Here is a 27,673-nt window from a genome sequence, read left to right as displayed (position 1 = left end):
CAAATATAAGTTGGCTGTAGATGTTTGGGTTGATTTCTGGTGTTTCAATTCTGTTCCATTGGTCTATCCATCTGTTTCTGTACCAGTACCATGCTGTTTTGATTACAACTGCCCTGTAGTATGTCCTGAAATCTGGTATTGTGATGCCTCCGGCTTTGTTTTTGTTGTACAAGATTGCTTTAGCTATCGAGGTCTCTTGTGCCTCCATATAAATTTCAGCACCAATTTTTCCAGATCTGAGAAGAAGGTCTTTGGTATCTTGATTGGTATTGCATTGAATCTATAAATTGCTTTTGGGAGAATGGACATTTTGATGATATTGATTCTTCCAATCCATGAGCATGGAAGATTTTTCCATTTCTTGGTATCCTCTTCTATTTCTTTCTTTAAAGTTTTGTAATTTTCATCGTAGAGATCTTTAACGTCCTTGGTTAAGTTTATTCCAAGGTATTTGATTGTTTTTGTAGCTATTGTGAATGGGATTGATCTTAGAAGTTCTTCCTCAGCCATGGCATTGTCTGTGTATACAAACGCTGTTGATTTTTGTGCATTGATTTTATACCCTGCTACTTTGCCAAACTCTTCTATGAGTTCCAATAGTCTCTTAGTAGAGTTCTTTGGGTCCCCTAAATAAAGAATCATGTCATCTGCAAAGAGGGATAGTTTGAGTTCTTCCTTCCCAATTTGTATCCCTTTAATTTCTTTTTCTTGCCTAATAGCTCTGGCTAGAACCTCCAGAACTATATTGAATAGCAGTGGTGAGAGTGGACATCCCTGTCTGGTCCCCGATCTCAGTGGAAATGCTTCCAGCTTTTCCCCATTCAATAGGATGTTGGCTGTGGGTTTTTCATAGATTGCTTTGATTGTATTGAGGAATGTTCCTTCCAAACCCAGTTTGCTTAGAGTTTTCATCATGAACGGGTGTTGTATTTTATCAAATGCTTTCTCGGCATCTATTGAGATAATCATATGGTTTTTCTTCTGCAGTCTGTTAATGTGGTGTATCACATTGATTGTCTTGCGCACATTAAACCATCCCTGCATACCAGGGATAAATCCCACTTGGTCTGGTGGATGATCTTTCTGATGTGTTGTTGCATTCTATTGGCGAGAATTTTATTGAGGATTTTTGCATCTATGTTCATCAGGGATATTGGTCTGTAATTCTCTTTCAGTGCTGCATCTTTTTCCGGCTTAGGAATTAAGGTGATGCTGGCTTCATAGAAAGAATTTGGGAGGATTCCCTCTTCTTCAATTGTTCTGAATAGTTTGAGAAGAATTGGAGTTAGTTCTTCTTTAAATGTCTGGTAGGATTCAGCAGTGAATCCATCTGGTCCTGGGCTTTTCTTTGTTGGGAGGGCCTTTATTACTGTTTCAATTTCTGTCTCAGTTATGGGTCTGTTTAGGTTTTCAATGTCTTCCTGGTTCAATTTAGGTAGGTTGCATGTGTCCAGGAATCTATCCATTTCTGATAGGTTTCCCTGTTTGCTGGCATACAAGTCCTTGTAGTAATTTCTGATGATTCTTTTTATTTCTGTGGTGTCTGTTGTTAACGTTTCCTTTTTCATCTCTGATTTTATTGATTTGGGTCTTTTCTTTTTTTAGTTAGTTGGGCCAATGGGGTGTCAATTTTGTTTATTTTTTCAAAAAACCAGCTCCTCGTTTGGCTGATTTTTTGTAATGTTTTTCTTGATTCAATCCTGTTGATTTCTTCTCTGATTTTAATTATTTCTCTTCTCCTACTAGATTTGGGTCTGGTTTGCTGTAGGTTTTCTAGATCCTTGAGGTGAATTGAAAGCTCATCTATTTGGTGCCTTTCCAATTTCTTGATGTAGGCACCTATTGATATAAACTTTCCTCTTAACACTGCTTTTGCTGCGTCCCATAAGTTTTGGTATGTTGTGCTGTTATCCTCATTTACTTCCAGAAAGTTTTTGATTTCTCTTTTGATTTCTTCTATGACCCATTGTTCATTCAGGAGCATGTTGTTCAATCTCCATGTGTTTGCATATGCTCTAGGGATTCCTGAGTTGCTAATTTCCAACTTCATTCCTTTATGGTCTGAGAAGCTGCATGGTATGATTCTAATTCTTTTGAATTTGCTGAGACTTGCTTTATGGCCTAGTATGTGGTCAATCCTAGAGAAGGTTCCATGTACTGCTGAGAAGAATGTAAAATCTTTAGCTGTAGAATTGAAAGTTCTGTATAAATCTGTTAGATCCATTTGGGCTATAGTGTCGTTTAAATCTACTGTATCCTTGTTGATCTTCTGTCCTATTGATCTGTCTATTTCTGAGAGTGGAGTATTGAAGTCCCCCAGTACTATTGTATTGGGGTCTAAGTCTCCCTTTAAGTCCGTTAACAAATCTTTTAGATAAACCGGTGCCCTGTAGTTAGGTGCATATACATTGATAATTGTTATATCTTCCTGTTGAATTGATCCCTTAATCATTATGTAGTGTCCCTCTTTGTCTCTCTTAACGGTTTTTGTGGTAAAGTTTATGTTGTCTGAAATTAAGATGGCTACGCCTGCTCTTTTTTCATTTCTGTTGGCATGGTATATCTTTTTCCAGCCTTTCACTTTCAGTCTGTATGGATCTTTGTTGGAAAGATGAGTTTCTTGTTAGCAGCAAATAGATGGGTTTTGTTCCTTAACCCAATCAGCCAATCGGTGTCTTTTAACTGGACAGTTCAGGCCATTCACGTTCAATGTGACTAATGATAAGTGGTAACTTTGCCCTGCCATTTGCCATTTGCCTTGGTTTCCTTCCTTTACCTTCTTTCATATTGATGACCGTGTTTCTTTGTTTCTGTGGGTAACACATCTTTAAGCATCTTTTGCAGGGCTGGACGAGTGGCAACAAATTCTTTCAATTTCTGTTTGCTATGAAAAGTCTTTATTTCACCTTCATTCACAAATGATAGCTTTGCAGGATATAATATTCTGGGCTGGCAGTTTTTCTCTCTTAGTACCTGGGCTATATCTCGCCATTCCCTCCTGAGCCAGAAAAATTTAAAAGGCAAAGGATTAGTATTCAACTGCATATGACTCAAAAATCTAACCAGGTGTTCATTCCCAGCTAGCTCCTCCACTAGTGTAACTCACTCTATGTAAGTACTTTTCAGTAGTGGAGAAATGGTGAATTTGTTGGTTCAGATTCTTTGCAATATGTAGTGTATTTATAAAAATTGATGTTATAAGACCACCAGGTTGTTATTTTATCTCTGTATATCTTCTAGTATATTTGGAGATTTTTTTTCCCTATAAATTTGAAAAGTAGGTCATCAGTTTTTTTTTATTTATTTTTTTTTGACAGGCAGAGTGGACAGTGAGAGAGAGAGACAGAGGGAAAGGTCTTCCTTTTGCCATTGGTTCACCCTCCAATGGCCGCCGCGGCCAGCACATCGCGCTGATCCGATGGCTGGAGCCAGGTGCTTCTCCTGGTCTCCCATGGGGTGCAGGGCCCAAGCACTTGGGCCATCCTCCACTGCACTCCCTGGCCACAGCAGAGAGCTGGCCTGGAAGAGGGGCAACCAGCACAGAATCTGGAACCCCAGCCGGGACTAGAACCTGGTGTGCCGGCGCCGCAAGGCGGAGGATTAGCCTAGTGAGCCACGGCGCCGGCTGATCATCAGTTTTACATAGTCAAAAATCTTATAGTGGAAATATGGGAATCTGAAATGGTAGGTTCATCCTTTCTGTTCTGTTTATGTATTTGTATGTTGCAGATGTTTGTGAAAGAATTTCAAGATACTGAAAATTATTTTCTACTCTTTGCTATGATATATTGCTTGATTATGGCGTTGTGTCAAACCAGTCCACTGAAGTAAAATTCACTTACCCCCAAATAATATGGAGAACCAACTAGCATCATGAATCAGTTTCCATTTGTGCTCAACATTGTTTGGTGACCATCTGGATCTTTCCACCCTTTTCTTTCTTGCTGTTTGCTCTTGGAGCCTGACGTCCTTAGACTACATTAAGTGAACTCATTCGCTCTTTTGTTTCTGATTAGGTTGAACCTGTGTGTGTTGTTATCAGGAGAGTGGAAGGTGGGAGGAGAGAGAGGGTTTGGAGTGTTCGTCCCTCTCAATCTCTGTGTGAATTGGGTTAGGGACAAATGCATCTTCCACCAAATAGCACAGCGGTCCTGGCCAGTGGTCCACGTCTTCACTTGCAGCTAGAGCTCTTTCTGAGTAACGTGTGGACTGGGCATGGTAACAGCTCTCCTGCTGTACCCTGTTGCTAGCCTTAGGGTGTCTCACCTCTCTGTGGAGCCTTTCCACATCCAACATTTAGAAAACAGATACACCATTCCATCCTTGTTGGCTAAGATCATTCACTATTTGTAGCATTTCCTAGCCCTTGTCTGGTAACTTAATACCAGTATCCCCAAAGTTCATTTTCTAAGACACATAGGGTATCCTGTTTTTAAAAAAATCAATGTCTGGCTTTTTTTGAAATACTACAGCATAGCACTTTAGAGGTTTCACTAGGGCTGTGAAGAAGTACATTGGTATCTTCAGGAGTTGATCTCTGAAGCTGTTTTTAATATTTTACTTGTCTAAAGGACATTGAAAGGTATGGAGAGAATTAAAATTTCAGTTCTCTTTCTCCCATGCTGATTGACAGTACCTACAGAATTTTAATTAGGAGTTACTATCATTCATAACTGAAAATAATGTAAGTTAAAAACTTCTGCCCTTAGTTGATGAAATGTCAGTATTACTGCATAACTCAGCTCACCTACAGGTCATATACTTCTCTTTGCTAAGCTTTCATACACTCAGAAGCCATTCCATTGAAAAGGACTGTCTGTGGAAATAATTGTGTGTGTTGACTGATAATCTTACAGCAGAATTTATTTTCATGGAGAGCTGAACTCTTCAAGGCCTTGGTACAAACTAGCTGCCAAAGACTTTTTGATCTAGGTAGAATATCAGTCAGAAACCTATTGGCTTACTATTACTGGGTTCGCCTCACCCATTTCAATGGACAGAAAAGCTGGGCTTTCACCATAAAGAGATACTATAAGAAACTAAATCAGTGTCTCAGCTACTTGGATGGAACTAATAAGTGAAAATCTCTGAGATAAACTCTAGGCACTTCCTAATAAATATCTGATAAATATTTAGTGCTTAACTTCATTAGCCATAAGTTATCACATTTTAAAAGCTCTATTTATACCTTAAATGAGATAAAACTAGTCCTAACATGTATGTCTTCATGTTCAAAGAGACATTTCTGGAAAATATTAAAAATTTTAATATGACATTTATTTGGTACCATTTAATGTTATTTATGAATTGTCTGATTTTGAACATGATTAATAGTGATTTAAATAGACATTATTTATTCTTTTGAAAATAACTTGCTGCATTATTTAGTGTGATTTATTGTATGTCTTGAGACCAGAAAATGTTCCTGATGGGATTAATTTTCAGTTTCAGTATGAAAGTAGATGAGATACAGCATGATATATTGGAAAGAGAGCCAGAATGCGAATTAAAAGACATGAGTTTAATTCTTAGCTCATCCACTTACAATGCAATATTGAAAAAGCGATTTATCTTTCCAGAACTTTTAGTTTTGTCATCCATAAAAATGGAAGTAATATCATAAGCGTTGCTGCTTCTCAAGCATTTTGGGGTGGAGTCTGTAAACTCGAAGCCAACTCTAAATGTAAATGTGCAGTTAGTGCAATATGCTTTAAAGCATTTTGCTTGACAGTTGCTGCAGAGACACATTTACCCCACACATTGGCCCACACTTGTAGCAGACATGGTTTTTTCCTTCTTAAACAATTTTCATTTGTAGCCACACTCCCAACTTAGAATTGTGATGCTACTGTGCCAATCTTAATTTTCTGAAAAAGCTATTTGGTGATTTGTTTTTTAGTGAAAAAAAGAACAAGTATTCTAAAAAAAAAAACCTTCTTGCTTTCATAGTATATATGCTTTAGAGAATAACACTTCCTTTCTAGACTAGACTCATTAGACACAGCAACCTTAGAAAGTAGTTTGAGTGCTACCTTCTAATCATTAAATAGCCAGGCATATTTTTCTTTTGCAATAGAGAGGTTTGCAATAAGGTGTTCACTTGATTTTAAATATTGGTGACTTCAAAGCCAAAAACCATTTTATGCAGCTAACTTACTAGGAAAATTAGATGTATCATGATTGACATCTTTCAGTATTGAATTAAATTGGAGCCAGCTACAATTTACTGAGGGATGCATGTCACTGAAGCAAAATGTTTTAAAAACTATACATATTTTACAATGCACCTTTATTTGAATTGGCGATGGATGGCAACATTAGTGTTCCAGACTAAGCTTGTTATACAAGCAAGAATGATTTCAAAATGGCACACAAAAATGCTTTTGAAGTAAGCCAAAGTAAAAATATACACTACTCAGGAGCATTCACAAAAAATCTTGGAGGATATAAAGTCATCTTTAATTTCCCAAGATGGGAGTTGCTGTTTGATCTTATATGACGGATGTTTCAAACCTGCACTTGGAGCCACTCTGCATCAGTCTTGCTTGATGTGTCAGCTGTGATAGCGAAGTTTTAACTAGCCTTCTTCACAGCCTTTAGTAAGGCTGGAACTTTGGGGGACAGTGAATGGTTATCATCCAGGCCAAGAGTTATCATCCATGCACAATTGCCATGCTCTGTCATGAGGTTGCCTAAACTCATGTCTTGAGCATATAGTATACTATCCCTTTATCTTTAAATAAGTCACCACTAAATTTTTTTAAAAAAGAGGTTGTACACTGAGGTACAGAAGTACAGGAGCAGTATGAGTTTAACAGCTAGCTTGAACAGATGTGGTTGGTGAAGAGCCCTGACTTGTCACATTTGCCAATTCCTCTGGTGTTGATACTTCCACCTTAGCCAATTTCAAGCTGCTGATGCTTTAACAACCTGCTCGCAGCATTCCTGAAAACATAATAGTTAGCTCCCACAAAGTTGTATGAGCCAGATCCAAGACACTAATGAAAATAGTAGGCAGGAGGAGGAAAGGAAGAGAGGATTTCCAGGCTTACCTTATGCCAATGAAGAGAGTTGAGAAAGGAGATTACTCTGGTCCAAGGGTCAGCCAAAAAGAGATAGAGATTTATTGTATTCTTTGTTTTTAAGTTATGGAGATAAGATCTCTGTTAAATAGCAGCAATATAACCTCTTTCTTCAATTTCCTGTGTGAACTCCTCAGCAATTTCCTTATTGATCACTATTGAGGGAGCTCATGGGGGAAGATTAGTATAGTCAATTTGTGAGCTACTCATGAAAAAAGATGGGTGAAAGTTTAGCAAGACATACCCATAAGCATGCTGCCTTTAATGCTATGAAATTTGGAATCAAGAAGGATCAGTTGGATTACTAAACTGACAGAAGAGACTAACTATTGAGCTCTAATGTGAGACTTCTCAGGCAATACCCTGAAAAAGGACTAGTTGCTAATATAGGGTAATTTGGGGGCCAGCTCCATGGATCCGTGGCTCCGTGGGGCCATGTGTTAATACTCCGCCTTTGGTGCTGGCATCCCATATGGGCGCCAGTTCTTTTCCCGGTTGCTCTTCTTCCAATCCAGCTCTCTGCTATGGCCTGGGAAAGCAGTAGAAGATGGCCCAAGTGCTTGGGCCCCTGGACCCACATGGGAGACCGGGAAGAAGACCTGGCTCCTGGCTTCTGATCAGCGCAGCCCTGGGCGTTGCAGCCATCTGGGGAGTGAACCAACAGAAGGAAGACCTTTTTTTCTGTCTCTCTCTCACTGTCTCTAACTCTACCTCTCAAATAAATGAATACAAAATCTTTTTTTTTAAAAAAATATAGAGTAATTTGTAGATAGGAAGTCAGTGGCAGTCAGCACTGGGGAAAATTACTGAGTAGAAGCCATAATCTATGGATAAGCAAATGTTGCTCTGAGATTATTCAGAGTAGTCTATGGCTTCATTACATTTTATATTTGTAGTTAAGCATGCATTTCCTAGGTTAGCAAGAATAATACAAATGTCTTGGGATTGAGCTAGGTCACCAGTTGTCAGTTCTCAAAGTCCTGAGGGGAGGTGCGTGTAGTAGGAAACTAAAGGCCGGCGCCGCGGCTCACTAGGCTAATCCTCCGCCTAGCGGCGCCGGCACACCGGGTTCTAGTCCCGGTTGGGGCACCTGATTCTGTCCCGGTTGCCCCTCTTCCAGGCCAGCCCTCTGCTGTGGCCAGGGAGTGCAGTGGAGGATGGCCCAGGTGCTTGGGCCCTGCACCCCACGGGAGACCAGGAAAAGCACCTGGCTCCTGGCTCCTGCCATCGGATCAGCGCGGTGCGCCGGCCGCAGCGCGCCGGCCACGGCGGCCATTGGAGGGTGAACCAACTGCAAAAGGAAGACCTTTCTCTCCGTCTCTCTCTCTCACTGTCCACTCTGCCTGTTTAAAAAAAAAAAAAAGTAGGAAACTAAAATGTAAACTCATAAAGTCAGTGTGAGGAAATCTGTTATAGAAATATTGGTCAGGGTACACTAAGAGCTCATTGGAAGAAGTAATATATTAGCTATCTGGGAATGCGCTCTCTCTCTCTTTTTAAGATTTATTTATGTGAAAGGTAGAGTGACAGTTGACAGTGTGAGAAAGAAAAAGAGAGAGAGGGGGAGGGAGGGAGGGAGGGAGGGAAAGAGAGAGAGAGAGAGAGAGAGAGAGAGAGAGAGAGAGAGAAATAGAGATCTTCCACTCGCTGATTCACTTCCCAAATGGCTGCTAGGGCTGGATCAGGTTGAAGTCAGGAGCCAGGAACTCCATCCAATGGCTGCTATATATTTCTTATTATCTTAGCTGTATTGTCATGGAAAATGTATTTTAGTTCAATAATAAACATTTAAAAGTATTTTTAAAAGAGAAAAAAGTGCTCTATAAGATCCAATTTAAGTGTAAACTCTGAAGAGTTTTTGAGTAGTTATCTTGTACTCCACCACTACAATCAAGATAAGGGATGTATCTGTTACTCCTGCCTCAAAATTTTCGTATGTTGTCTTGTAATTTATTTATTCCTCCTACTGCCTCCTGTATACCAACACCATCCCCTGAGACCCCAATATGCCCTGCTACTATTCAGTGTTCTGGAATGCAGTCTGCATTGCATATTCTTGCACTTAGTTTCTTTCATTCAGTATAATTATTTTGAGATTGGTCTATGTTTTTGCAGATATCAGTAATACATTCATTTTGCCACTGAATAAAAGCAACAGTATTCCATTGTTATATATATACTAAAATTTGCTTTCCCTTCACCACTTAATGGACATTGGATTGCTTTCAGATTTCAGCTCTGACAAATAAAGCCCTTTTGAATATTATTGTACAATTCTCTATATGGGCATATGTTTTCATTTCTTTTGAATACATGGGTAGGGGTATAATAGCTGGGTTGCAAAGTAGCTATATGTTTGACTTTTGGAGCAGCTCCCAAGTGGCTTTTCCAGAGTAGTTGTATATTCTGTGTGCTCCCCAGGAGTGTTTGAGATTTCCAGTTGCTCCATTTCTTTCCAAAGTTAGAATGTGTTATCTTTTCAATTTTAGCTGTGCTAACGGATGTATATTGTGATTTTAATTTGAATTTAATTTGAATTTCCCTATTAACTAATGATGCTGAGCAGTTTTTCATGTTAATTTGCTACCCAGGGGCTAGTGCTGTGGCATAGTGAGTAAAGCCTCTGTCTGCAGTGCTGGCATCCCATATGGGTGCTGGTTCGAGTCCCGGGTGTTCTGTTTCTGATCCTTCTCTCTGCTATGGCCTGGGAAAGCAGTAGAAGATGGCCCAAGTCCTTGGACCCCTGCACCCACATGGGAGACCAGCGTGAAGCTTCAGACTCCTGGCTTTGGATCAGCCCCGCTCCAGCCATTGTGGCCATTTGAGGAGTGAACTAGCAGATGGAAGACTTCCCTCTCTTTCTTTCTCTGCTTCTGTCTCTGTAACTCTGCCTTTCAAATAAATAAATAAATCTTTAAAAGAAATTTGCTACCCATCATCCTTGGTAAAGTATCTATTAAAATTTTTTTGTATAATTTTTATTTTTCCCCCAGAATTTTTTTAAAAAGATTTATTTATTCATTTGAAATTCAGAGTTACACAGCAGTGAGGCAGCGAGAGAGAGGTCCTCCATCCGATGGTTCACCCCCCAATTAGCTGCAACAGCTGGAACTGCGCCAGTCAGGAGCCAGGAGCTTCCTCCAGGTCTCTTACGTGGGAGCAGGGGCCCAAGCACTTGGGCCATCATCTACTGCTTTCCCAGGCCACAGCAGAAAGCTGAATGGGAAGAGGAGCAGCCAGAACTAGAACCGGCATCCACATAGGATGCCATCGCTTCAGGCCTGGGTGTTAACCCACTGAGCCACAGTGCTGGCCCCACCCCAGAAATCTTTTATTTAAGGAATAAAATCTTCATGTTTTTCATAACTGCAACTTTAGGAATATAGTGATTCTTCCCACCATTCCCATCCTTCCACCCAAACTTCCATCCCTCTTCCTCCTCCATCTTCTATTCCCATTCTTATTTTTTACTAAGATGTATTTTCAATATTTATTTTTCACTTTTTATTTATTTATTTTAGAGGCGAGGTGGTGGGGGGTGGAGAGCTCTCCCATTTGCTGATTCACTCCCCACATGCCTGTAATGGCCGTGGAACAGGGGCAAAAGCTGACTAGGATCTCAATTCAGATCTCCTATGGGATGACAGTAACAATCATTTGAACCATCACCACTGCTTCCAGGAATTTGCATTAGCAGGAAGCTGAAGTCATGAGCCAGAGCTGAGTATGGAATATGGTCACTCTGATGTAGAATATAGGTATCTTAGCCAGCATCTTATATACTAGGCCTCTTTTGCCCAATTTTTAACTGGGTTGTTTGTCTTATCATTGAGTTTTGAAAGTTCTTTATATATCTTGGGTACATACTCATATACATGTTGTATAAATATTTTTTCTCAGTCTGTGACTTACATTTCATTTTTCTTTATAGTATTATTAAAAATCTTCATTTTGATATTTAGTTTATAGTTTTTTTCTGTAATAGTTTATACAATAATGGGCAAAATATATTTAAAACCAATGCCAATAAATGTTTTTTCTTACATTTTCCTTTAGAAGTTTTCCTCTTACATTTGGATTAATGATGCATTTGGGGTTAATATTTGATAAAGGGTAGAGTAAGAATTGAGGGTTTGTTGCTTTTTTTTTCTTTTTGCAGAACTATGTAGTTGTTCCAGCAACATTTGAGAAAGGGTTATTCTTTTCCCAATGAATTTCCTTCTTTATGAGCCTTATTTCTGGATTGTCTCTTTTTTATTAATTGTCTCTTTGTTACTATAGTCCAAATTAAGCTGTGAAATCAAGCAGTATAACTCAACTTTGTCGTTAACTTTTAAATTCTTCTGGTGCTGTGGTTTGGATATGGTTTGTGTTCTTTTCTGCCCCACTCCCCCAAAGGTTTATGTGACTAGAAAGTTGTTCCCCAGGATATAGTCATGGGAAGTAATAGAAAATTTAATAGTTGAGCCCTAGTGGGAGGTCCTTAGGTCTCTTGGATGGTAGTTCTCATGCAACCCCTTGGCAGTTGTCATACAAACTCTTTTCAGTTCTTGAGACAGGATTTTTTTTTTTTAAGATTTAATTATTTATTGGTCAAAATTAGGGAGAGAGAGAGAGAGACAGAGAGAGAGATTTTCCATCTGCTGGTTCACTCCCCAAATGGCTGCAACAGCCAGGGCTGGTCCAAGCCAAAGCCAGGAGTCAGGATCATCCTCTGGGTCTCCCACGTCGATGCCATCCTCAGCTGCTTTCCCAGGTGCATTAGCAGGGAGCTGGATCAGAAGTGGAGCAGCCAGAGTGGCGTCTCCCACTGAGACTGCTCAAAGTCCCAGCCACAACATGAGTTCTCCCACACACCCTCAGTTTATACCCACCCCCCCAGAGTCCCAGTTCAGAAACTTCACACAGTCACAAGCTCCTAGCCCCATGTTATTTCTCCCCACCAGAGTCAGGAGTCTCTGCTTGGCTGGTTGCCTGGCACAGACACAAGCTGGCACAGCTGTTACATATGTCCAAAATGGAACCTGCTCTATCAGCTTGTGATTGGAGAGAGAGAGAATCGTGTCTGTACTGTCCCTTTTTTTATTTTCCTCTCCTCTAGTTAGGCTGGTGTACTTTCCCCCCTGGGGCTTCAAGCCTCGTTTCCTCTAGGCTCTTCCTGCTGCTTTTCCGCCAGTGGCCCGGGCTACTGCCATCTTGTCTCACCTCACTTTCCAGCGCTGGTGTGTAGGCTCTTGGCTGTTGGTGTCCTGAGCCGTGGGCGCCCATGCCCTCCACGTAGGTCTACCATATTCCTCTAATTTTGGTAGTGTTTCCTGTGCTGTTTTTTCCCTAACTCTTCCCTGAGACTACACTATCTCCACTTTTTTTAAACTATCTTCTCCTGGGCTACAGCAATAAGCTCCCTCCCTACTCTGCCATCTTGGAACCCTCAGTTCCAATTATTTCTTGCTAGTGTATAGAAATATAGTTGATTTTATACATTAATTTTATATATAAAAATTTGCTTAAATTATTAGTTGTAATAATTTTTATAGATTCTTTGGATGATTACATCATCTCTGAATAAAGAATGTTTTATTGCTTCCTTTTTAATCTGGATGGCTTCATTTCTTTTTGTTTCCTTATTGCTCTCGTTGGATCTCTAGTACAGTGAGGAATAGTGATGGTGAAGGTAGACATCTTTGCTGTGTTTCTGATCTTAGAGAGAAAGCATTCAGTCTTTCATCATTAACTGTGTGCTTAACTGTAGATGAGGGTAGACATCTTTGCTGTGTTTCTGATCTTAGAGAGAAAGCATTCAGTCTTTCATCATTAACTGTGTGCTTAACTGTAGATAACTTTTGTTAAGAAAGTTCCTTCTAAACTGAATTTACTGAGTTTTTGTCATGACTGAACGTTGGATTGGTCAAATGCCATTTTTTCCCATTTAATGAGATTTTCATTTGGTTTTTCCTTTTTTTTATTCTATAAATACAGTGAGTTGCATTGATGAATTTTCTATAACCCAACCTGCTATTCCTGATATATACCCTACTTGGTCATGACACCTTAACCTTTGTGAAGATTGTCATATTCAATTCAATAACACTTTGTTGAGGGTTTTTGCATCTGTGTTTGTCAGGGATATTAGCCTGTTATTGTTTTCTTTCTTTGAATGTCTTTTTCTTTTCTTTATGGGGGAGTGACAGAACACTATTCTTACAGAGTGTGTTTGGAAATGCCCCTTTCCTTCAATTTCTAAAAGTTTATATAGAATTGATAGTAATATTTCTTGAACATATGATAAAATTTTCTAGTGAAGTCATTTAGGTCTGGTGTTTGCTACATTTTAATTATACTTTCAATTTAATTGTATCTATGGGAATATTTATTATATCTGTTTCTTCTTTTTTAAAAAAAAAGATTTATTTATTTGAAAGGCAGAGTTACAGAGAGGCAGAGTCATAAAGAAGTCAGAGAGATACAGAGAGGTCTTCCATCCGCTGGTTCACTCCCCAAATGGCCACAATGGCTAGAGCTGAGCTGATCCAAAGCCAGGAGCCAGGAGCTTCTTCCTGGTCTCCCACATGGGTGCAGGGGCCTAGGAACTTGGGCCATCTTCCACTGCTTTTCCAGGCCATAGCAGAAATGCTGGATTGGAAGTAGAGCATCTAGGACTTGAACCAGTGCCCATATGGCATGCCAGCACTGCACGCAGTGGCCTTACCTGCTACACCACAGCACCAGCCCCTATCTGTTTCTTCTTGAGGGAGTTTTGGTGGTTTTTGTCTTTTGTTTAGTAAGTTCATTGTATCCAGGTCACCACATTTTTTGGCATAAAGTTATTATACTATTATATCTGTAGGACTGTTAGCACTGCACCCTCTCATTCTTGACAATGGTCATTTGTATCTTCTTTTACTATTCCCTGATCAATGTGGCAAGAAATTTATCAGTGTAATTCATGTTTGCAATGAACCATCTTTTGATTTCACTGGTTCTTTGTTCTTTTATCAATTTTTGGTCTTATATTCTTTTCATTGTAATATTTCTTGCTTAGGAATCTACTATGAATATAACCACTCCAACTTTGTTTTAATTAATTCTACTATGGTATATCATTTCCTATATTTTACTTGTAACATATTTTCTTATTTATATGAAATTGGTTGACTATAGATAACAAATAGTGGTTTCTCTTTTTTTTGAATGCAGTCTAACATTCTCTGCCTTTTAATATGTATATTTATTTATTTATTTTAATTTTTTGACAGGCAGAGTGGACAGTGAGAGAGACAGAGAGAAAGGTCTTCCTTTTGCCATTGGTTCACCCATCAATGGCCGCTGCGGCCAGCGCACCGCGCTGATCCGATGGCAGGAGCCAGGTACTTATCCTGGTCTCCCATGGGGTGCAGGGCCCAAGCACTTGAGCCATCCTCCACTGCACTCCCGGGCCACAGCAGAGAGCTGGCCTGGAAGAGGGGCAACTGGGACAGAATCCGGTGCCCCGACCGGGACTAGAACCCGGTGTGCCGGTGCCGCAAGGCGGAGGATTAGCCTAGTGAGCCACGGCGCCGGCCAATATGTATATTTAGATCACTTATATTTAATGTGATTATTCATATTATTGCATTTAAATATATCATTTTATTTGTTTTCTATTTTCCTGTTCTGTTTTCTTTTTTCCTTTTTTCTGCCTTCTCCTTGATTATTTTTATGATTATATTTTACTTTATAATGGATTTTTCCCTTTTGAGATTTTTCTCTTTATCATTGGTTTGAAGACATTTTATATGTGACTCAGTTTCTTCATGTTTCTTCTGCTTTGAGCCTGCCAGTCTTCTTGGATCTGTGTATATATAGTTTATATTAAATTTGGAAAAATTTTCTTGAAATTGTTTCTATCTCCTCTCACTGGCACTTATAATTGTACATATATTAGGTCATGTGGAGTTATCTCACAGCTAACTGATTCTCTATTTTTCATTTGGTCTTTTTTTCTTTATATTACATTTTCTATAGGTTCTGTTGCTGTGTTTTCAAGTTCAGTAGTCTGATTATCTTAGCCATACATCATGAGAATTTACTTTTCATCTGATAAATCACATTAAATAAAAGTTTAAACTTTGGCATGTTTAATTTCATGACAGGATGAAAAGTTTCCACTTAATGTAGCTTCATATTATTTTTATCTTGATGTCTTAAAATACAGTTCTCATTAATTTAGTCGATATTTGTAGTTGACCCCTCCCTTTCCGTTTTCTCTTTCACTGAGATATGTAAGAAGATGGTTATTCCATTACTTTGCCTCAGGGACCTTGTATACATAGTGCTCTAATTGTCCCATTTTCAATATTATCCAATGATTGAAAGCAATGCCTTGGTGGTAGACAAGGCTTGACAGGAGAGACTAGTCATGGTGCTATGTCTCTCCTAAGGAGAGGTCTTGAGTCAGCTGTTGAATGTATATTTCTTCTTTCTGGGTTTAATGATGATTTGCAGAGGGTCTCTGGTGTCTTTCCATCCTGTGGAGATAGGAAATATTCACTCCAGCTAAACGAATTTCACATCTAGACAAGGCTTTGGGATCAGAGCATAGATAGCCCCAGATAGATAGTCTATTAAAATAAGTCCTGGGACCTATGGAAGTGATGTGAGTCTGTTAGAGATGGAAGCTTATGTGCTGTGAAACTATTTTTAATCCTTCCCATGGTAACTTTGCTTTGCTTCTCCTTTAATATTTAATAAAGTCTTTTGAGATTTTCATCTTTTCTCAGCTGGGTCACTGGGAAGCAAGGGAAAGTGTTTTTGATTCATGTTGGCAGCATCACTGAACGAAGAGAAGCCCAAGAGGAAGGTACATTTCAGGGGCACAGGAGCTGCTTGGTTGACTACAGTCCCCACCGATAAGAAGCACTTCCTTTTAGTGACAGATTTTGGAGGAGATTGGGTTTCTTAATCTGGATGGGGCAGTAATTTTCCTAGACAAGGCTCTTTACTGGTTTCCCTCTTTCCTGCCTCCTCACCAACATGTCTTCCACCTCACTGTGCCAGAGCTTTGATCTCCAGTGGCAACGACTCCCTAAGCTTTAATTGAAAGACACTTTAAGGGTTTCCTCAATTAAAAGGATGTTTGTCTTTTAGATGAGAACCTTTAGAAAACTGAAGAGTATTCTGAGCCTAAAAGAATGAACATTTAATGATAGAATTTCAGATAGAGGGAGAACTTTTGGGGCCTGGGATCAAACTATGTCTATAGGCTTTTATACCAAGATACACCTCTCCTCATTTGTTTAATCTGGTTTTTGAATGTGCTATTAGAAATTAAGGCTTATGATGATTATTTTGGGAAAATTTTATCCATACACACCTAGGTAAATCTATCAAAAAATCAAAGATTAATCACATAGTTATAATAAACATCTATAATGTTTGTATATTTATATATGGGCTGGTGCACTGTCATATTTTTTAATATTATACTTGGCTTATGATATGTGCAACTTACACATTTCTAACCACCATCATAATTATTTGCATATTGTATCTTTTTAGATGTTTTAAAAGGAATGCATTTTCTTATTTTAAGAACACTATAGACTACTAAAGTGAATAGATTATAAAAACATGTCCTCTAAGAAGACTTTTGCATGAGATATTTATTTTCTAATTTCATTGATATTTAACTTTCAGGTATTCAGAGGATGACTACCTCCGGATTATCACAAATATACAAAGCTGCCCATGGAAGAGACAAGCAGAAGAATATGAGAATTTTAGGTAAAAAGTTTTTTATAAGTAATATGAGATTTAAAAATATTTTGTTCATTTTCTTGGTAGAAAAATAGGCAACATGTTATGCTAAAAAAAAAGTGGGGACTGGTGTTTGGTCTAATGGCTAAGATGCCTGTGATTAATACCTGCATCCCACATTAGAGTACCTGGGTTTGAGGTCTAGCACTGGCTTGTGACTCCAGCCTCCTGCTGATGGAGACTCTGGGAGGCAGAGGTGATGACTCAAGTAATGGAGTTCCTGCCTGTGTGGGAGATGCGGATTAAGTTCTTGGCTCCTGGCTCTGAACTCAGCCTATGCTCGCTGTTTTTGCCTTTGCCTGTCCCTCCTTTAGTCAATATTTGCTGATGTTGTCAGGCCAACTGCTTTTGATTCTGCTCCCAAGACGAGTGGAGTTCTGGTCAATCCTCAGTGGGGGCAGGAGTGACTTCCTGATTGGGTCGAAGCTGAAAGTGGACAGTCTCCATTGGGAGGACACATGGATGTCACGACTTCCTGTACCATAGTGTTAACATATGTTTCCTAACAGGCATTTAGGATAAGAGGCTAAAAAGCAAATCCTGTTCTACTCTTTCCCAAAGTTGTTACACAATCCTTCTCAAGATTGGAATGGGGAGATCCTGGTGGCAGGGAGATCAGGGAGAAAGTTGCACAGATAACCGTAACCTAAACCGTCCCAGGGCTTCCGAGTGGCAGTAGAGTCTGATTTTGATAGACATTCCTACATGTGTAGAATAAACAAAGAAGGAAGAGGGGGATATTGAGGTATTGTACCATATTGTGCTACTGAGGATCAATCCAAGATAATTAACTAGAAAGAGGAGTAGTGACAGCAATAGTCGAAGTAGATAAAGGAGCTTCTTTCTGTTAAGTTGATTCAGTCCTGAGAATAATGCAGACAGACAAATCAAATGTAGACTAAACACCTGTTTGAAGGCACTGGGGAGCTTACTGAGGCAGGGAGAATTTATAGATCAAAGATGCAGAAGAAGAGGGAAGCCAGGGGTGGTATTTCAGTCAGCTGTTCATCACTATAACATAATACCTAGAGAAGCTGAATTAAAAAAAGGAGTGGTTGATTTTGGCTCATTGTTCTGGAGGTTCACAGTTCAAGATTGGGAAGTGCTATTGATTGGGTATCAGGTGAGGGTGTTCTTGCAGGTGGAATCCTGAGGTAGGCTCCCAGCATGCATTGCAAGAGGGAGTGCTCATGTCCATGTCTGTCTCTTATTATAAACACATCATAAATGGATCATGGGCCTACCCCCAACAACCTAATCACTTCCCATAGGCCCCACTGTGGTAGTTTGTGCTATGTTAGTACCATTAACATAAGACTTTGGGGATCAAACCTTTAATACACAAGTCTCTGGGAGACACCCAAATGAATGTACAAACCATAGCAGAAGGGAGCCCAGCATGGGGCTTGTGGATGTAAAATGGCTAAGAAGCTGAGAAGCTGAGTAGAATTTCAGCAATCCTAGAAAAGACCTGTTCTCAAAAGATCAAAGGCCAAATTTAGATGATTTCTAGCCTTGGCTGGATATAGGAGATCTGCCCTTAGCCTAAGTGCCCAATAGGAACAAAATTAAATCCTCTCTGGATGCAGTTAATATTTTTTCAGAGTCTAAATTATCTCTGTAAGTTTTTGCATATAATATATGGATTTAAATTTATCTTCTTTAAAGTTTTTTCCTTTTTAAGAGAAATCAGCAATCTGTTTAAATGCAAAGCTGCATGAGTGTTACTGCTGCAGATTAGGATGGATAGGAGTTCTGTAGATGGATGATACCCTTTTACCTTAGTATAATCTCAGTGTTAAAAGTGCATCAGTCCATAGAGATAACCTGTTGAAGTGAAATGGATACTATGAGAAACAGTGAATTGATCAGCTCTTATCCGGACTGTTGATGTACAATGTAATACTTTATCCATTTTAGTATTTTTTTTGTTCTAGCACTATTGGTTGAACTCTGTAATTAACACACAATTATTCTTAGGTGTTTAAATTTTAATTGAAAAGTGATCCCTGTTAAATGTAAGAGTGGGAATAAGAGAGGGAGGAGATGTTCAATTTGGGGCATGCTCAATCAGACTTGCCCTAAATGGTGGAGTTAGAAATGTGCCAGGGGATTCCAATACAATCCCATCAAGGTGGCATGTACTAATGCCATCTCACTAGTCCAAGTGATCAATTTCAGTTCACAATTGATCACACTGATAGGTCTAAGAGTCAAAGGGATCACACAAACAAGACTAGCGTCTGCTAATACTAACTGATAGAATCAAAAAGGGAGAGAATGATCCAACATGGGAAGCAGGATACACAGCAGACTCATAGAATGGCAAATGTCCTAAACAGCACTCTGGCCTCAGAATCAGCCCTTAAGGCATTCGGATCTGGCTGAAGAGCCCATGAGAGTATTTTAGGCATGGAAAGCCAAGACACTCTGGGAAAAAAAAAAAAAAGAAGACCTAAATGAAAGATCTCTTCGAGTGAGATCCCAGTGGAAAGAACGGGGCCATCGAAGAAGGAGGTACCTTTCTCTGAAGGGAGGAGGGAACTTCCACTTTGACTAAGACCCTGTCGGAATAAGATCGAAGTCAGCAAACTCAAAAGGCTTCCATAGCCTTGGCAACTCATGACTAGAGCCTAGGGAGGTTACTGACGCCATAAACAAGAGTGTCAAATTGTTAAGTCAACAACAGGAGTCACTGAGTACTTACTTGTCATGTGGGATCTGTCCTTAATGTGTTGTCCAATGTGAAGTAATGCTATAACTAGTACTGAAACAGTATTTTACACTCTGTGTTTCTGTGTGGTGCAAACTGATGAAATCTTTACTTAATATATACTAAATCGATCTTCTGTATATAAAAAGAATTGAAAATGAATCTTGATGTGAATGGAATGGGAGAGGGAGCGGGAGATGGGAGGGGTGCGAGTGGGAGGGAAGTTATGGGGGGGAAGCCATTGTAATACATACACTGTACTTTGGAAATTTATATTTACTAAATAAAAGTTAAAAAAATAAAAAAAGAACATGAAAAAAAAACAAAATGAAAAAAATTAAATTTATATATTTACTTATGAGAGAGAGAGAGAGAGAGAGAGATCCCAAATGGCTATCCTGGCTGAGACTTGGCCAAGCTGAAGCTGGGATCCAAGAACTCAATCCAGGTCTCCCATGCAGGTGGCAAGGGCCCACCACCTGAGCCTCACCTGTGTTATAAGAACACAAATGTATTACTGATCTTTTCTGGTGGATGGACGTCTGAAATGAGTCACTTAAGGCTAAAATCAAGGGATTATCAGAATATGTGCTTTCTGGAAGCTTAACGGGGAGAATCTGATGTCTTTCCCAGTTCCCATAGGATGTGATATGATTTGGTTTGGGAACACCTTATCAGCATCTCTGTCTTGTTGGTCATATGGCCTTTGCTGCTTCTGGCCTTCCTGCCTCCATCTTTAAAAAAAATTTTACTTACTTATTATTTGCATCTACTTGAAAAGGAGAGGGAGAGGGGAAAGGGAGAGGCATCAGCCTGGGCTGGGCCAAGCCAGAGCTAGGAGCCAAGAACTTCATCTGGGTCTCCCACCTGGTTTTCAGAGGCCAAAGCACTCTGATATGGTATTTGGGCTTCCCAAGTGGCAGCTTACCCTACTGTGCCACAATGCCCACCCCTGCCACCATTGTTAAGGGCCCTGTGATTGCGTTGTATTCACCTTGATAATCTGGAATAATCTTCCTAGCTCAAGATTCTTAATCCCATCTGCAAAATCTCTTTGTCACATAAAATAACATTTCTAGGCTCCTGAGATTATGATGGATGCATCTGTGATTACACATCACCCAGTCTACCAAACATGCCACAGAGATGTTAAAGTCAGCATTTTCCTTTATCCCATCTGTACCTCTATTCATTCTTGTATCATCTATCAATTCATTTTATTAGATGCATTTCAAAATAAATGGAAGAATCAGTAAATTTCCTCAAAATACCTCAACATGTATAAAATTAACCAGAGTTCAATATTTATGGCTTAAGTATTTTTGAGGAAAATTTATATATTGCTTAATATACAAATCTTAAGCACAGCATTCAAAAAATTTTGGAAAAAAATTCATACACATCTGTGAAATAAATACTCCTATGTAATGTTACTGTTTACCTAGAAATTCCTCTCCTTTCAGTTAAAATTTCTCAGTTAAACTGTCCTATCTCAAGTTGGATATTTGTTCACTATTGGTAAATTTAATCTTTTCTAGAATTTTATTACCAAGTTTAATGCTTTAGAGATGAATGCATGTTGTTGTAAACATTAACACTTCTTTCCTTTTAACATTGAATAGAGTTATATGGATCCATTGTATGAATACACTACAGTGGATTGCTCTGTTATAAACACCTAGGCTTGTTTCCAATTTTTGGCTTATATGAATAAAGCTATGAATATTTTTTGTGGAAAAAAAAGTGTATTAGTAACCGTGACAATTACCCAATGACCTATTCATCCCTTTGGGGACAATTTAAGTGAGCATCTGGGGCTGTACCACTTTTTATTTGTTGTCATTCAAGAGAACATTCACAGTGACATTTATTTACATGAATACTTATTACATTGTAATGTTATTTTTATGGGCATATTTGTAAGCTAAATTATATAAATTTTCAGCAGAAGCCTGCGATCACGTCATAATAAACTGTCTACCTTCCTAATTTATTAATGTAGCTAGCCAAAGGTAGGGAGTCATTGGTTTTTTATAACGATATAGAAAGGTACCCTGCTATTAGGGATGTCAAGTAGTTTTCCATTTTATTTATAACATTTTATAACAAATTTTTGAAAGTAAAATGTGAGCTCTAGGAAGGTAATAATATTCTTTGTAGTAGCCTCTACTCTATCAAATTACATTACATTGTGTAGAATATGAGCCAGTGAATAAATTCTAAATCTACCTGCAAACCAATTGTTGAAACTTCCTACAGTTGACACACGGGCACAATGTGAGAATTATGTGATTGCACTCCTCGCTATCACTACATACTGGGGATAGGCTACTAGAAGGAAGGGGGGTTTATCTTACTTCATGGTTTTAGAGATTCGCAGCCCAAATTTGGGTGGACCCCTTTAATTTGGCTCTCTGATGAGGCCAGAGTTGGCAAATGAGTTGCAAATGGAGGCACAATATCATGGGGAACTGACAATATGGCTAAGCACAACTCAGGCATTTGTATCCAACTCTCTCCTAAGAACTACCTTCCAAGGGCACGCCTCCAGCAAAGTAAAGATCTCCCACTAGGCCCGCCTTCTGAACACCACCCAGGGACTAAGTTTCCACAGTCCCACCATCATCCACACAAAACTCTGCGGTTAAAACTTGGAGTTATGTTTTATTCACACAATAGCAATGGTCAAATGGTCTAAAAATTCTTCTTAAATAACTATTGTACTTCCAAGCAAAGGGGATAACATTTATTCATTAACAAATACTGATTTAAGATTGTCCATGTCAAAGTACTATAGACCCTTTTGTGCCTGATACAGCATTGGGTACAAAACAGGGCCTCTACAAATATATTAAATAAATGCAAGCATAAAAGTAAATAAGAAAAATGCTGAGTTTTGTTACTGACCTCCAAGAATTTATAGTCAGTTTGGAAGGACAAGGAATAAAAAATGAATATTTATGATTGAATGTAAAAGTGAGTTATTTAGACAAGCATTACAATATATCAATGCAAGATCACTGTAGGAAATATTTTGTGGAAAATGGCAGAATTTGAGCTGTAGCTGTGAGGATTATGGACAGGCAGAGAGAGATCAATTTGGTGGTTATGGGCCTAGGAATAAAGGCCACCAAGTCTCAGTACCAGAAAGGCAGGAAATGGGAATTAATACCAAAGCATGCTTGAGATAAAGGAGATAATTTTAGATAGACAGAGGCGGGTCTGCTGATGCACTCCAATCATTGGAGTAAAGTTTAAGAAATATAGATAAAGGAAGAGAGATTTTCCCAGCAAGAGAACTATATGATGGGAAATTATTTATTTGGTCAGCATGTTATATTAACAAGTTGGAGGATCAGGAGGAAGTGAGCTGAGTAGTTTGGTACTAGTTGTAGGAAGTAGGGTGATGAGGATGTGAAACATTAAAGGTAGCAATGAAACTATCAAGGGAGAGAGATTTGATTACAAGCTATTTGGGGCTTGGTGCTTTTGTCTTTCTGTCTACAGTGGTACCTAATAAATAATTGCTTGACCTAAAACTTGGGACTTGGTTGATTGACTTCTAGTTCTTTAATTGAGGAAGAAAACTAAAATCAAATGAGATATTGGGGTTGGTTGAGTAGAGTAATCATGGTGCTACTGACAAATAGGAAGATTCCAGAGGGAAAGTGCTTTTAAAATAAACTCATTTTGGAGTGAGTGTTGTGGCCCTGTAGTTAAGCTGCCGTTGGAATCCCCACATCCCATATTACAGTCCCTGGGTTTGAATCCTGCCTCCACTTTTTTTTTTAATTTTTATTTAGAGAATGCATTTTTACATAGATACAACTTTAGGAATACAGTGGTTCTTTCCCCCATACCCTCCCGCAGCTCCCATCTACCTCCCATTCCCTCTCCCATCTCCTTCTACATTATGGTTCATTTTTAGTATGACTTTATATACAGAGGACCAACTCTATGCTAATCATAGACTTCAACAATTTGCACCCACGCCCACACACAACATATAGAGTACAGTTTGGGGAGAGAATTGTTCCTTTAACAATTTTTTTTTTGACAGGCAGAGTGGACAGTGAGAGAGAGAGACAGAGAGAAAGGTCTTCCTTTACCGTTGGTTCACCCTCCAATGGCCGCTGCGGCCAGCGCACTGTGGCCAGCACACCATGCTGATCCGAAGCCAGGAGCCAGGTGCTTCTCCTGGTCTCCCATGGGGTGCAGGGCCTAAGGACTTGGGCCATCCTCCACTGCACTCCCGGGCCACAGCAGAGAGCTGGCCTGGAAGAGGGGCAACCGAGACAGAATCCGGCGCCCCAACCGGGACTAGAACCCGGTGTGCCGGCGCCGCTAGGTGGGGGATTAGCCTAGTGAGCCGCAGCGCCAGCCTCCTTTAACAATTAACACTCTTTTTTTATGACATCAGAGAAGAGTGTCTCTTTCTTTGATGACCCTTCCTGTCCTCTGAGGTCTCACAGAGATTCTCCATGTAGGATTTTTTTTGTCACAGAGTCTTATCTTTCCATGCCTGAAATGCTTTCGCAGGCCTTTAGCCCGACCAGGAAGCCTTAAGGGTTCATTCTGAGGTCAGAGTGTTATTTACTGGGAAAGTCATTCTCTGTCTCCTCTTTCAATACAGCTTCCTGCCTGGAAGGCAGCAGATAATGGCACAAGTACATGATTTTTTGCTCCCACATGGGAGGCTTAGATTGAGGTCTTGACTCCTGGTTTCAGCCTGGCTGAGCCCTGTCTGTTCCAGGCATTTTAAAGTAAAGGCCTTGTGGGGCCAGTGCTGTGGTGCAGCAGGTTAACACTCTGGCATCCCATATGGGTGCCAGTTCCAGACCCGGCTGCTCCACTTCCAATCCAGCTCTCTGCTACGGCCTGAGAAAGCAGTAGAAGATGGCCCAAGTCCTTAGGCCCCTGCACCCCGCATGGGAGACCTGGAAGAAGCTCCTGGCTCCTGGCTTCGGATTGGCATAGCTCCGGCCATTGTGGCCAACTGGGGAGTGAATCATTGGATGGAAGACCTCTCTCTATCTCCCTCTCTCCTCTCCTCTCTCTGTGTAACTCTGACTTGCAAATAAATAGATAAATCTTTAAAAGAAAATAAAGTAAAGGCATTGTGACACAGTGAGTTAAACTTCTGCTTGCAATACCAGCATCCCATATGAGGTTGCTGGTTTCGTCTTGGCTACTCTGTTTCCAATCCAGCTTCCTGCTACTGTGCCAGAGGAAACAGCAGGAGGTGGCGCAAGTACTTGGACCTTGCCACCTATATGGGAGACCAGGATGGAGTTCCTGGCTCCTGGCCTCAGCCTGGCATAGCTTTGGCTGTTGTGGCCATTTGGGAAATGAACCAGTGGAAGGAAGATCTCTCTTTGCCCCCTCTCACCTCTGTTGCTCTGGTTTTAAAATAAATAGTGAGAGTGAGAGAGAGAGAGAGGAGAGAAGAGAGAAAACCAATGGATGGAAGATATTTCTTTCTCTGCCTTTCAAGTAAATAAATAAACATTTTAAAAAATTGAATAAGCCCACTTTTGATAGACTGTGTTTGTACTGACTTTGGGACTCCAAGATACAAACCTTTCCTTGGTCTGGAAAAAATATAAATACTAAGAGAAAACAAACTCCCTCCCTGCCCAACCTCCCCCCCGCCCCCGCCGCTGCCAAAAAAAAAAAAAAAAAAAAAAAGCAACTGCAATTTTATGGCTGCAAATATAATTTTGTCAAACTTTGTTTTATATCTTTGTCAAACCAGTGGTTAAGAATATTATACCACTATAATTGTAATGATCTATGATTAAAATTTATTACATATGAGTGATAACAAGATAAAAAATAAAGATGGCCTCTAAGTTTATTTTTCTTTTTTGTGTAGTGATGTAGTTTGTCTCTTTTTATAGATTCCTATGCTTTCGCCCATTTTTCAGCACTTGACTGTAGGTCTGAGGACTTGGTAGCTTGATCCTATATTGTTAGTCTTTCTGTCTCCTCTTAACCTTTACCTGGAAATGCAAGAGGTTTAATTAGAAGGGTTTTTTTTTTTAAGATTTATATATTTATTTGAAAGTCAGAGTTACACAGAGAGAAGGAGAGGCAGAGAGAGAGAGAGAGAGAGAGAGAGAGAGAGAGAGAGAGGTCTTCCATCTGCTAGTTCACTTCCCAATTGGCCACAATGGCCGGAGCTGCACCAATCAGAAGGCAGGAGCCAAGAGATTCTTCCTGATCTCCCACGTGGGTGCAGGGGCCCAAGGACTTGGGCCATCTACTGCTTTCCCAGGCCATAGCAGAGAGCTGGATTGGAAGAGGAGCAGCCAGGACTAGAACCAGCATCCCTATGAGATGCTGGCACTGCAGGGCAGGGGCTTTACCTGCTATGCTACAGCGCTGGCCCCTAGACAGTTCTTAACCTAAAGTCCATGTCAGTGGTTTCATCAAACCCTTGAAATTGGGAAAGTTTGTACATGTTTCTGGGAAAAGGATCCACAACTTTCCTTGGATTCACTAGGAGTCTAGGACACCCCACATGGACTGGAGTATTTCTCAGGGCTGTGCTTCTATTGCAGGCTTGGTTATGGCTTGTGCTCTAAACTTCAGCTGTGAACTGGAATTTGTATGAAATCCTAGGTGAACTTAAAGAGGGAGTGAAGTCAGAGTTGAAGATGTCTCCCTCCCTGTTTTTTCTTTGGTATTTCATGTCAGTTACATAGAGTTGTACAAGGTCAACAATGTTGAGGTGTCTGCCTTCTCTGCATTTAAAATTCTTGTATTGATTTTCCTATTAGAAGGTGGTTATTTTTTCCATCTCGCACAAGCTGATACACAGATTCATTTGTGAGAAATCTACCTAGATTTCAGTCCTAAGACACTGTGGCTTTTTCACCTCTCTCTCTCTCATTTTTAGAAAGTGATGGCACATCATTTACTTGAGCATGACAAGCAGAGATTGAGAATGTAACATTGAGATGCTTAAATTTAAATTTCACATGATATGAAATGCCTCCTACCCTTCCATCTCTACTTCCATTTCACCCTTGAAGGCTCCTTTGTGAAGCTCTGGAAACTTCGGGTAAGCAGGTTTTATCCCAGCAGAACATCTCTGAGCTTCAGCAATTAGTCTTGAATTCCCTAGGTAACTTGCATGGTAATTACTACATTACCTTCTTGACTGATTTTCTGACTTAGAAGAACTGTATTCATTTGTGTAACCAATTACAGAAAACTAATAGGTACACAGCCACAGTGCTTAATTTTCATGTTACCTTCATTTTTTTTCCAGAAATATAAATACTATTATTTTGTTTTTCAGTTTTCTTTTGGACCTTTTAATACTGTTTGATTTCTTGAAGCACTCTTATGTTTCAAAGACATGAGTTGGAATCCAAAGACTGAATATTATCAATCATATATTTCCAGAAAACCTAGAGGCAGAGGACAGTGTTATTATGGCAGTGCACATGCTTCAGATTCATGCAAATAAGATACCTTTCATGTGACTTATAAATTAGGTATTTTGTGCTTGATTACTTTGTTACAGATAACCATTGTGTGGTAGCGATTTTATTAAGATTCGGATTATCTCCTCAGGTTTGATTACATTAAAAATGTTTGGAAGCTATTCATTTGTCTTTTTGGTTGTTAGATATGTAAGGAGAGATTCCAGGACTACATTCATTAGTATTTCTAAGATAATACTGATGTGTTATTTCATTTTTACTCAACTTTGGAAAAAATCTTGTTAAATAATAAACTTACATACCATATCACATATGTTTATTTCTTTTAACCATATGACATTTACATCACTAACAGTTTGTCTTTTGGTGATTTAGCTTTACAAAATATAAAAAGTGCAAATCAGTAGATGGCTGAGTTAATATTTTGTGAGAAATCATAGAACTGGCAACCACCCTTAGTTTGACCGACAAAGTTTTTAGTGACCTTCTGAAATGTTTCTCCCATAGCAATCGTGTTGTTTGATTTTGGTTAGCATTCTGTGAGTTTACACTTTTTCATTCAATCAGTGTTTGTTGAATGCTATTTAAGTTCCAGGCATTTTGTTCCATGGCACAGATTTCTTGGAGAG

General features: G+C 39.5%; 1 protein-coding gene across 6 annotated transcripts in view; it reads left to right on the top strand.

Moving 5' to 3' along the window:
• The window catches only part of ST8SIA6 (ST8 alpha-N-acetyl-neuraminide alpha-2,8-sialyltransferase 6), a 160,682-nt gene that overhangs the window by 89,878 nt on the left and 43,131 nt on the right, over positions 1-27,673 (top strand). For all 6 annotated transcript variants that reach the window (XM_089311498.1, XM_089311497.1, XM_051820615.3 and 3 more), the window contains one exon: positions 16,758-16,844. In XM_089311498.1, coding sequence (XP_089167624.1) covers positions 16,758-16,844 — 87 coding nt within the window. The remainder of the gene's footprint in view (positions 1-16,757; positions 16,845-27,673) is intronic.

This window comes from Oryctolagus cuniculus, chromosome 13 (genome assembly GCF_051225735.1).
Source record: "Oryctolagus cuniculus isolate XC-2025 breed Fujian yellow rabbit chromosome 13, ASM5122573v1, whole genome shotgun sequence".
NCBI lineage: Eukaryota > Metazoa > Chordata > Mammalia > Lagomorpha > Leporidae > Oryctolagus > Oryctolagus cuniculus.
This window is presented reverse-complemented; position numbering and strand designations above follow the sequence as displayed.